This window comes from Aquarana catesbeiana, linkage group LG01 (genome assembly GCF_042186555.1).
Source record: "Aquarana catesbeiana isolate 2022-GZ linkage group LG01, ASM4218655v1, whole genome shotgun sequence".
Classification (NCBI taxonomy): Eukaryota; Metazoa; Chordata; class Amphibia; order Anura; family Ranidae; genus Aquarana; species Aquarana catesbeiana.
Genome location: NC_133324.1, coordinates 769519153 through 769531543, shown reverse-complemented (window position 1 = coordinate 769531543; position 12391 = coordinate 769519153). Strand labels below are relative to the sequence as shown.

Below are 12391 nucleotides of genomic sequence, written 5' to 3'. Positions count from 1 at the left end.
CTATCAATGCCTATTTGTTTTATGGCTCAATATCACCGTGACTATTGTTCCATTTTTCTTTAAGCAAGTGCACAGTAAAGTCTCGCACTGTGTTCATTATAACCTGTCTCCTTTTGCTATATTATCTACACTACATTACATCCAGGTGTGCCAGTGGGGTTGGGTCTGTTCTTGGAGTTGAAGAGACAGAGTAAGAAACCAACAATATTCAAGTTGCTCCTGCGGGGGTAGCGCTACAGATACCTGAAAAGTATTTGTTTATTTGAGCGGAAATAATTGCCCATTGCTCAAGGAACCCATAGCAACCTTTGGAGGAACCCTGTTTGAGAAAGCCTGGTGTATACACAGGAGATGCAATAACTGCAAAAGAAACATATGGTGGTTTAAAACATATAAAAGTTTATTTTACTTTATAAGTACTCATGGAGTGGAAGCTTACATAAAACCATGAAGCGGAGTTTCAGGCCGGGATGTTGGTAGCGCATGCTCATTTGTGTTTAGGGGTAATAGGACGCTTGTTGCGTTTTTCTGATTTCAGATATGTGCTCAACTTTGGACGGGTGGCAAGGCATTGAATGTAAGCTGACAGGAGAGGGAAGGAAGCTAAACATTTTGGGTCAAGGTCAAGGTGACAGTGAAGCATGTCCAGGAGATTGTAGTCAGCATATGAGATCTGTAACAACAAAAGAATGAAACATTACCTCCAAATCTCACTCAATTTATTTAGCTTTAGACCCAACTCTCACTCTATTTCCCAACTATATTTTATTGCTGTGACCCTATTAGGAGTTTTCTCCTTTCTCCATGCTTGTCTTGGTAGCACATTGTCTGTCAAAGTGTGACAGGAGGCCCCCAGAACAAGAAGAAAAGGCAACCTGACAGATTCTAGCCATTCTTCTTAACAGAAAAAACAAAAATTATTGGTACAGTTTGGCTTTAACCACATCCCACCCGGCCTATAGCAAAATGACGGCCGGGCAGTGGTTTAATTGTTGTGATTGGACATCAAATTACGTCCTTCACAAAATGCCGCTTGAGCGCCCCTGGGGGTACACACCAGAGCAATGTGTGGTGCGGTGTGTCGCTCAGACACACCACATCTCCAATCACGGTAAACAGCCTATGACATAGGCTCTTTACCATGTGATCAGCTGTGTCCAATCACAGCTGATCAGTGTAACTAGGAAGTGCCGGTCATTGGCATTCCTCTACTCATGATGACAACACGTCATCGGCTTTCCTGGCGGGGGGATCTGCAATGATAAACAGTGCAATGATTATCAGTGCAGTCCCATCAGCAATGCCAATCAGTGTCCACCAGTGATGCCCACCAGTGCCTCCTGATCAGTGCCCCATCAGTGCGGCATATTAGTGCCTCCTTATCAATGCCCATCAGTGCCGCCTTATCAGTGCCGCCTCATAAGTACCTGTCAGTGCAGCCTCATCAGCGCACATCAGTGAAGGAGAAAAATTACTTATTTACAAAATTTTAGAACAGAAAGAAGGAAAACCTTTTTTTTTTAATTCTGTCTTTTTTAAAAAATGTTTGCGAAAAAATAAAAAACTCAGTGGTGATTTAATACCACCAAAAGAAAGCTCTATCTGTCTCAAAACAATGATAAAAATGTCATTTGGGTACAGCATTACACGGTCACACAATTGTCATTCAAAGTGCGACAGTGCTGAAAGCTGAAAATTGGTTAAGGACTCATTCACGCCAGAATGCAGTGCAGGAAAGCCATGTTTCATGCGCAGTTCCCACATTGCATTCAAAATGCACTGGGTGTGCAATCTGTTGCAGGTGTCAATGTAATCCTAATGACACCCCAAACGCAGATTAAAAATATAGTACCATGCTATCAGATGCAAATTGTTTTTAAAAGGTAGTGCATGCACTATTTTTTTGTGTTATTTCAGAAAAATAACACCATGCTGAATCGCAAAAGAACCCAGACCACGTTCCTGTGCGATTCAGGTGTAAATCGGCCTTTAAACTGTATAGATCCCATTTTCCACATGTAACAACTTTTATTTTTGTCCAACTAGTCCTTACTTCTTCCTTTTACTCTTTACTCTTATTACTTATCTATTTGTTTAACCTAGAAGACTAAAGCTGGATACACACTATCCAATTTTCTGTAGATTTTTTGCTTTAGATTTGCCAAAACCATATAATATGAGGTCAAACCTTAGGAGTTTCAATTTGTATGGAATCAGGCAGGTCCTTGCACTACATGGTTTGGGTAAATCTGAAGGAAATCTGACAACAAAAGTTGTATAGTGTGTATAGGGTCTAAAACTACCATTTTGTAAGACAAAAATAAATAATTTAGAGATAAACTTCTGACCTGTTTCTACTGTGACTACTTACTGACTATGACTGCTTTAAAGTATTGCTCACAGGGAAAGAACTATCCCGTCTGATAGAAATATCAGAGATGGCACAAAATATGATTCAGTATCAGTGTTTCCATATCTGCCTCCTCTCTAAATTCATCAATTACTTCCATTGTCAGCTTGATTTTAAATTAAAAAATGTAAATTGAAGCTTCACACCACTGCTAAGAGATCAAGATACAAATTCATTCCAATAAAAGCCAGGGGGACAATCCAAAAGTAACTGTGTTTTGGGGGTCCAAGCGTGCCCTGTTAATCAAGGCTTGATTGACAACAATGTGAACAGGCTAGAAGTGAACTGGACCTTCAACCACTTCCCACCTGCCATATTGTCAAATGATGGGTGGGCGGCGGCTCTCTCGTTCTGGCATGACATCATATAACGTCGTCCAACTCCTGCCGCACCAAAGAAACTCTTGCCCACCAAAAGAAACTTCTATCTGTCTCAAAAAAATTATAAAAATTTTGTTTGGGTACAGCATTGCATGACCGCGTAGTTGTCATTCAAACTGCAACAGCGCTGAAAGCTGAAAATTGCCCTGGGCAGGAAGGGGGTAAAAGTGTCCAGTAGGCAAGCAGTTAACACTTTTTTTCAATGTTTACATTTACAGAATTTGTCAGCAGCTGGTTTGACATTGTTGTTAATCAAGCCCTGATGAAGGGGGTGCTCTTGTTGGCTACTTTTTGGATTGTCCCCCTGACTTTTATCGGAGTTGTATGTGGACTTTTTAGCAGTGGTGTGGTGCTTCAGTTTCAAGTATTTTTTTATTTTACACTACAAGCCAAGGAAACCATATAGATCCCATGGGGTGTAAAAGTTGTCCTATCCAGGAACCAGATCATTTATATCAACATCAGTTTGGGTTGCCACCTCATCCCTTTAAAACCAAACACATATTAATTACACAGGTCCGATGGCTGATTAAGGTGTTAATTAAACTCACTTGGTGCCTTATCTGCATTAAATTAACCCATGTAATTCATATACATAGGTGTGCGCAGGGGGGTGTGCCAGGTGTGCCTGGGCACACCCTAATCACAACGTGAAGTGCTGATTCCCCCTACTGCCCGAGCGTCCCCCATGTTGGCCCCCATGCCCCGCAGTGCTGCTCGATTCCCTCCTCTCCTCTCCCCCGAGCTTCTGCGGGGGATGTTTCAGGATGTAGAGTGAAAGAAAAAGCAACTAAATTTGTAATTTACCAGCAGCCTCTTTTTCTAAATGAACACAGTGAACACACTCACTCACTGTGTTCATTCATAACTGAGGCATAGCAAACAGTGTTTACTATGCTTCAGTTTGTGAATGAACAGGAAGCCGCTTAGCAAAGAGAACTTCCCATTCATTCACTGTCCAGTGCAGCTGAGGCTGCAGAGAAAGGCATGTGTTTGAGCTTTGGGGTGCACACCCTAATGCAATAGGCTGCGCACACCTATGTTCATATGTGTTTGGGTTTAAAGGGATGAGGTGGCAACCCTAACATCAGTACATTAAGGTAGCAATACCAGTGAGATAACCCTTTGGGTACAGTTCTATTTTTTCACTTTACTTAACTGATTTGAAATTCAAGCAGGTGTGCAAATTAAAGGTAGATAGCACATTTCTACCCAGTTTGTCCACCTTTTTGGAACTCTTCTTGTGTAGTATTATTAAAAGGGCACGTCCATTTTAAAATACTAAAAGGGAACTTGCTGACCAGAGCAGGAACAGTTTAACTTGTTAATTTTTCTCCAGTGTCTTTCTTCAAACATTTTCCCTGTTACTTGGAATACATTTCCTGAACCTTTGGCCTGATTTCTAGTAAAGTGTAGGCAGAGGAGAACACCAAAAGCCCCAAACATTGACCATTTTAGGACTTTATGCTAGGTTTACACTACTAATGGAAAAAAAAACTGTAAGCCCAAAGACGTGATTGTGAATATAAAAGTAGGCAATGAATAATCATATTAGTCCATAAGTTCATAGAAGGGTAAAAGCTCTTGGAGTGATGGTGGCAGCTGTCCTCAGAGAAAGCCTGCTCTGTAAACAGGTAAAGAGAGAGGGGGAACACAGGAAGCACCCCCTGAGTGTAGTATTAAAGCACAATTTTAATGGCAAGGTAAGCAATAACACTCACAAGATTGAAATAAAAAGCAGGCTCATCTGTGTGAATAGATGGTATCTCTCCTGGCATCCGGAAAATAAGCGTCCACGCATTATGGAGATGACAGCAGATCCCCTTCCACCTCCATAATGTGTGAGCATTTGTTTTCCGGATGCCAGGAGAGATACCATCTATACACAGATGAGCCTGCTTTTTATTTCATTCTTGTGAGTGTTATTGCTTACCTTGCCATTAAAATTGTGCTTTAATACTACACTCAGGTGGCACTTCCTGTGTTCCCCCCTCTCTCTTTATAGGTTCACACTACTGCGATATGATTTTTATCTAACTTTCAGTGCAATTATGTAGTGCTACTTGGATGCAACTTTGATAAGTTTGAGTATCCTATAGGGCCAAACTGCACTGGAATTGCACCAAGGTAGTACAACAACCTTTTCTAAAACTGCTCTGTCCTGAGCTGCATTGATGCAAACGCGCACCATTTAAAACATGTTATTTCCCTTGTCATGTGATTCTGAGCAACTCAAGTTGTATCTGAAATTACACTAGTGTGAAACAGGCCTTAAGCTGTGAGGGTCGCCAAAGTGAGCATAGTTTAACCAGGGGTGTCCAGCCTGCATCCCAAAATGGCTATGAATGGGGCCCAACTCAAAATTGTAAACTTACTTAAAAATGTTGATTTTTTTTTGATGAGGGTGGGGGGGATTTTTTGGAAAAATGTGTTTTACAGCCAGTAAACACATGCGGTTGAATAAAAATGTGACAGTGGCGGACATTTACTATAGTGCGAATATGTGATTGCGCGGTGCATAAAAATAGCGCCCAATTAAAAGTTCAAGTGGCCGAATGCGCGATTCCCGGAGCGCGCTATTAGCGGTGAACATGCTTTAGTAAATTTGGAATCTGCGCTAATCAGCGATTCCGTGGATCTGCAAGTGCCAATTGCGAAACCCATTGAAGTCTATGGGAACCGAACAGTAAAAAATCAAAAGTGCCCATTTTGAAGAAAAATTGGCCACAAAAGGTATGGAGGTCTGGGAACTGCCCTGGGGAACATGTATCAATGTATCAAAAAAAAAAAAAAAGATTGATTTTCAGGAGCAGTGATTTTAATAATGCTTTAAGTGAAACAATAAAAATGAAAAATTCCTTTAAAATATCCTGCCTGGGGGGTCCCCTTAGTCTGCATGTAAAGTAGTAGACATGTGTATAATGAAAAAATTTGTTTCGTTTCGTTTTGTTTCGATCCCTTATTTAACTAAATTCGTTTAGTTAAATTCGTTGCATTCGTTACATTTGTTTTCGGGATTAGTTTAGTTTCATATTCGAATTCGAAAAAAAATTGCCAGTATTCGAAAAAATTTGTCTGCATTCCAAAAAACCTATGAGATTCAAGAAAATTCTACCGCATTTGAAAAAAAACAATCAAATTCGAAAAAATTTTACCGCATTCGAAAAAATTTGATCGAATTTGAAAAAGTAAACTATATATAACCATTTTGCGAAATTCGTATAGAATGAAAGTGAATTTGAATAGAAAAGATTAGAATAGAATAGAAAATAATAGAAAAGAATAGCATAGAAAAACAATAGAACAGAATAGAAAAAAATATAATATATTCTATTCTAATCTTTTCTATTCGAATTCGAATTCATTCTGTACCAATTTCGGAAGATGGTTTTATATATATATATATATATATAATTTGTATTATATAATATATATATATATATATATATATATATATATATATATATTATATTTATATTATATAATATAATATTTATATTATATAATATAATATAATATATATATATATATATATATATATATATATATATATATATATATATATATATATATATATATATATATATATATATATATATATATATATATATATATATATATATATATATATATAATATATAATTCTGTTCTATTGTTTTTTCTATTTAATTTTTTTCATTTCATTCTATTTCTATATAACCATTTTTCCGAAATTCGAATTTCGTATAGAATGAATTCACATTCAAATAGAAAAGATTAGAATAAAATAGAAAAACAATAGAACAGAATAGAATAAAATATATATATTATATTATATTCTGTTCTATTGTTTTTCTGGTCTATTCTTTTCTATTATTTTCTATTCTAATCTTTTCTATTCAAATTCATTCTGTATGAAATTCGAATTTCAGAAGCCATCTTCTGAAATTCAAAATTCGCATAGAATTAATTCAAATTCATTCTAAAAATGAAAAAAAAAAATTCATTTGAATTCAGAATAGCATAGAAAAACAATGGAACAGAATAGAAAAAAAAATAATATATTATATATATATTTTTTTTTTCTGTTCCATTTTTTTTTCTATGCTATTCTTTTCTATTTTATTCTAAACTTTTCTATTCGAATTTTGAATTATTTTTTTTACGAAATTCGAATTTCGGAAGATGGCTTCTGAAATTCGAATTTCGTATATAATGAATTCGAATTTGAATAGAAAAGATTAGAGAAGAAAATAATAGAAAAGAATAGACTAGAAAAACAATAGAACAGAATAGAATAAAATAAAAATAGAAAAATAGAATAAAATATAATATATTATTTTTTATTCTATTCTGTTCTATTGTTTTTCTATGCTATTCTTTTCTATTCCATTCTAAACTTTTCTACTCGAATTTGAATTCATTCTATACGAAATTCGACTTTCAGAAGATGGCTTCCAAAATTCGAATTTCGTATAGAATGAATTTGAATTTAAATAGAAAAGATTAGAATAGAAAATAATAGAAAAGCATAGACTAGAAAAACAATAGAACAGAATAAAATATAATATATATATTTTATTCTATTCTGTTCTATTGTTTTTCTATTATTTTCTATTCTATTCTATTTGAATTCAAATTCATTCTATCCGAAATTCGAATTTTGGAAGATGTTTTTTATATATATATATATATATATATATATATATATATATATATATATATATATATATATATATATATATATATATATATATATATATATATATATATATAATTTTTTTTTTTTTTTTTTTCTATGCTGGTCTATTGTTTTTCTATGCTATTCTTTTCCTTTTCTATTATTTTCTATTTTATTCTAATCTTTTGTATTTGAATTCGAATTTCGGAAAATGGTTATATAGAAATAGAATGAGATTCTAATTCTAATAGAAAAGACTAGAATAGTAGAATAGAAAAAAATTGAAATATATATATATATATATATATATAAACATCTTCCGAAATTGAAATTTGGTACAGAATGAATTAGAATAGAAAAGATGTACCAAATTTCAATTTCGGAAGAAGGTTATATATATATATATATATATATATATATATATATATATATATATATATATATATATATATATATATATATATATATATATAATATTTTTTTTCTGTTCTATTGTTTTTTCTATTCTAATCTTTTTTATTAGATTTCTATTTTCATTCTATTTCTATATAGCCATTTTCTGAAATTCAAATTTTGTATAGAATGAATTCAAATTCAAATAGAAAAGATTTGAATAAAATAGAAAATAATAGCATAGAAAAACTAACATCTTCCAAAATTAGAATTTCATATAGAATGAATTCAAATTCAAATAGAATCAAATTTGTTTTCGAGAATTCACTCGTTTTTTTTCGGATTCGTTTAAATTCGTTACTTTTGTAATTCGGAAATTCGGATGCATACGAATTCCTGAATAATGAAAAATGTTATAATAATGAACTAAACAGAATGCACATGTCTATAAAATAGCACATCTTGCCGCAGCAAAACGACATTTCAAAGGAAAAAATTGAAACCAAAAATTACTCGTGGCTGTAATGTATTGCCGGTTCCCAGCAATATAGATGAAAAATCAAGGAAAAAAACAGCGTAAGGTCCCCCCAAGCCAGAATTAGAAAAAAATTGACGTAGGGTCCCCCCCCAAAATCCATACCAGACACTTATCTGAGCAAGCAGCCTGGAGAACAGGAAGGGGGGGCGAGCGAGCACCTCCCCCTCCTGAACCATTCCAGGGCCACATGCCCTCAACATGGGGAGGGTGCTTTGGGGTCTCCCGATTGACGCCTTCCAGTGGCTATGCCCCATAGTTATATATGACATGTGCACCATGGAAGCGGACCAGAGTCAGAGGAGGGTCATTTTTGGATCGGAGAAGCGGGGGGAGAAGAAGCCGAAGGAAGACCGAAGGAAGAAGAAGACTAGGAGAAGAAGCAGGGAAGGAGAAGATTGGAGGAAGAAGCAGGGAAGAAGAAACATTTTTAATAAAGGAATTGTGAAAAACTGGCTATTGTCTTTTGTCACACTACATTACTTTTTTTGGTCAATGCGTACTCATTCACATGGGGGGGCTGGGATCTGGGTCCTCCCTTGTTAAAGGTGGCTTCAAGATTCCGATAAGCCCCCTCCCTGCAGACCCCCACAACCAATGGCTAGGGTTGTCGGAACGAGGCACTTGCCCCCATCAACATGGGGACAAGGTGCTTTGGGGGGACCCTGTGTCAATTTTTTAAAAAATTTGGTGTGGGGTTCACCTTAAAGTCCATACCAGACCCAAAGGACCTAGTATGTACTGTGGGGGACCCTATGCTGTTTTTTCCTTGATTTTTGAATAGCCGGATTTTTGGAATTCCACACCATATTATTATTGAATAATTACATACCATTGCATGCATTTGAAGGGTTAAAATTATGGAATAAAGTGCATTGGCTAATTATGGTGTTAAGTACAATGCAAGTTTTCAGGAGGCGATACTATCAGTGGGATTTGAACCCATCTGGATCCGTATCGGGAACCCCTGAAGTCGATCCATCCAATGATCCAGACAGAGTCTGATTGCCCGGATTTCCAAGATGTTGATAGGAGAGCTCAGGCCCAGGACTCCTCCCCACCCGGACAGACTGACATCGGTGGTGACCACCGTCCAGTACAGAGGAAGAAAAGGATTTCCCCTGCTGAAGAGCCGGGGGAACGAAGCCACCAGATCAAGGGACCCTTTGGTTCCTTGGCTCAACCGAATCTGACTGTCCAGAGACCCTGGATATTTGTCCCATTTTGACAAGAACCGGGCTAACACCTTGCCAGAACCGAGGCCAACACCTTAGGGAAGACCTGCGGAGCAGAGGCGAGACCAAAGGGTAACACCGCAAACTGATAATGCTCCTCTCTCACAGCAAAGCGGAGGAACCACTGGTGTTGTGCACATATCGGAATGTGCAGGAAGGCATCCTTGATGTCGATGGAGGCAAGAAAGTCCCCCTGATGAAGAGATGCCACCACGGAGCGAATCAGAGAGGTCCACGGGCCTGGAAACCAGCAAAGACTTCCCCCCACCAGCACTGCGGGCGAGGGCGCCCCTTCATGCCGAAGGAGCCTTATCTGGGGGTCTGGAGAACCCTGCTCACGGTTTGCCCGACCAGGGTTACTTGGAACCTCCCGAGGGGGGCTTGAAAGACTTTGAGCCTTTATCAGTGGACACTGAGGGACGAACAAACTTTCTGCGTGCCGAGAAGGAAGGACCACGCTTGCAACGTGGCTCCTTCCCCTTTTTTGACTGAGGAAGAAAAGTACTCTTCCCCCTGTGACACTATTAATGATATCATCTAGAGTGGCCCCAAACAAATGATCGCCTTGAAAAGGCAGATCAGCTAGGGCTGGTCCGCAGTCCAACACTTGCACTGAAACAGACCCACAGTTCCCTTAGAAAGCAAGGGAACTGCGTCCAAAGAGGCATCGCAGACAAATTGCAGCCCCTGGACCAGTTGGTCCACCAATTCTGTGAAGGCAGGAGGAAACTGATCACCCTCTAGGTCAGCGTTTGAGACACCAGGGCAATGGCCAGGACTGGCCCAAAGAGCTAAACCCACAATAGTGAACATAGTGCGACTCAGTTACTCTGCCTTTCTGTCAGCAGGATCTTTAAAAGCCGGAGAGTCTTCAACCGGAATCATGGTGGCTTTGTTCAATTGAGAGACCAGAGGATCCACCACAGGTGGAGTCGTCCACTTCTTAAGGCTTTCCTCAAAAGGATAACGCACCGCGAAGCACTTTGGGACTGCAAAGGGACGTTTTGGACGCTCCCATTCCCTAAAGAAAACTTGTCAAAAAAGAAGGGATAAGGGAACACTTTTGCCACGCGAGACGGCTGTGAGTGCCAAAAGGGATTGGCACCACCACCACAGCTGCGGCTGCATCCTCCAACCGAGACTCAGTCGTATGCGACCTCGCGAGATGTTTAACTCGCAGGGCCAGCCCCCTGTCCAGTGGGGCTATGTCATGGCCGTAGCTGCGATCTGCACGCGTTCGCTGGCCAGACTGGGGAGACCACTGGATCAAGTGTCCAGCCCATCGCCCAGTCTGGCAGTGGATTGAGGATCTCACCGGAAAAAATCCAGGAAAAAAAGAAAAAACAACAACAACAAAAAAATAAAATTTTCCAGAACTAGCGATCCCAGCAGGGAACTAGGTCCTTACTCCTGACTAGGCAGAAAAAAACTGAAGACCTGTAGCAGAGAGAGGGGTGTATATCACCTAGGACTGTCCATGGGCGTAGCCAAGTCTTTTTTCTGCCTAGTGTCCTACTCCTGTAGGGGGCGATATAACCCTATGGTTCTGAATAAGGAAGTGCTGTGTCTGTCAATCAACGAATGAGAAATTCCTTTTTATCTCAAACATTATATAGCAGTTGTAAGTCCAGGGCTTTTTTTCTGCTTGAACGTGCCGGAACGCAGTTCCGCCACCTCAGGCAGCCTTCTCCTCTGCAGCATGTCACAGAACACATAAGCCTGTAGAGGAAGTTTTCTATACCATTCACCTACTCCACCGACTTCTGTATGTTAGCTCCGGCACCCAGGGTATGTGCCCCACAGCTGACTGATTGGTGCCTTGGGATCGGGTTCAGATGCCGCAACTGTCGGCATTAATGAGGATTCTAGTGGCAGCTATCCCCACCTGCTGTCTGTCAGATCAGTGTAGCACGGAGCCGAGTGAAGTGCTCTTAAACTCCTCCTCGGTTCTGTGCTACACTGATCTGACAGGCAGAGCTGCACAAAGGAGACTGCACAGCAGGCTGAGGGAAAAAAAAAGCCAGATCTGCCTAACAGAATGGAAGTCTGCTGCATTGCTCTAATGCCGGTGAGAGAGCTGCCGAGGGAAAGGGGGGGAAGGGGGATTGGTTGTGCAGAGAGAGGGGAGACTGGGGGGGTTAGATTGTGCAAAGTGAGAGCTGTGGGCAGGGGGATTTATACAGGGTTAAGAGAGCTGGGGGGTGCAGAGGTGGAAGATAGGGGGTTGTAGAGGTTTACAGCTGTGGACTGGGATGAATTGAAGATAGGGGTGCAAAACTGAAATGTGGAGGGGGGGGGGGGTAGGCTGTGGATGGGGGTGCAGAGGTGATTGTGGACTGGGGATGTAAGCTGTTGCTGGGGGGGTGAGCAGAGATGACATTTTGACAGAGGTTAAAAGGGGAGTTTTGGATAGGGGGCTGCGCATGCTAAGGTGAATTGTGGAATGTGGGGGCGAAGATGGGGAGCCGTGGATGGAGGGGTGGTGAACAGTGGACAATGTAATCTGTGGGTGGGGGGGGTGAACTGTGGAGGAGAGAAGAGAGGGTAACCTATGGGGAGGGTGTAGCTGTGTCGAGGGGGAGAGAGGGCGAGCTGTGGGGGAAGGGTGTGAGCTGTGGACGAGAGAAGAGAAGGTAGCCTGTGCATGGTGGGAAGGTAAGCTGGGCATAGGTTGTGATCTGTGGACAAGAGAAGAGAAGGTAACCTGTGCATGGGGGGAAGGTAGGCTGTGCATGGGGGGGTGAGCTGTGGACGAGAGAAGAGAAGGTAACCTGGGCA

General features: G+C 39.9%; 1 protein-coding gene across 1 annotated transcript in view; it reads right to left on the bottom strand.

Annotated features, from left to right (window-relative positions):
• Positions 1-378: 378 nt before the first annotated feature.
• Positions 379-12391, bottom strand: part of LOC141113333 (glutathione S-transferase P 1-like) — a 77143-nt gene continuing 65130 nt past the window's right edge. Inside the window, exon 7 of the mRNA XM_073606397.1 lies at positions 379-673. Coding sequence (XP_073462498.1) covers positions 488-673 — 186 coding nt within the window. The 3' untranslated portion in view covers positions 379-487. The remainder of the gene's footprint in view (positions 674-12391) is intronic.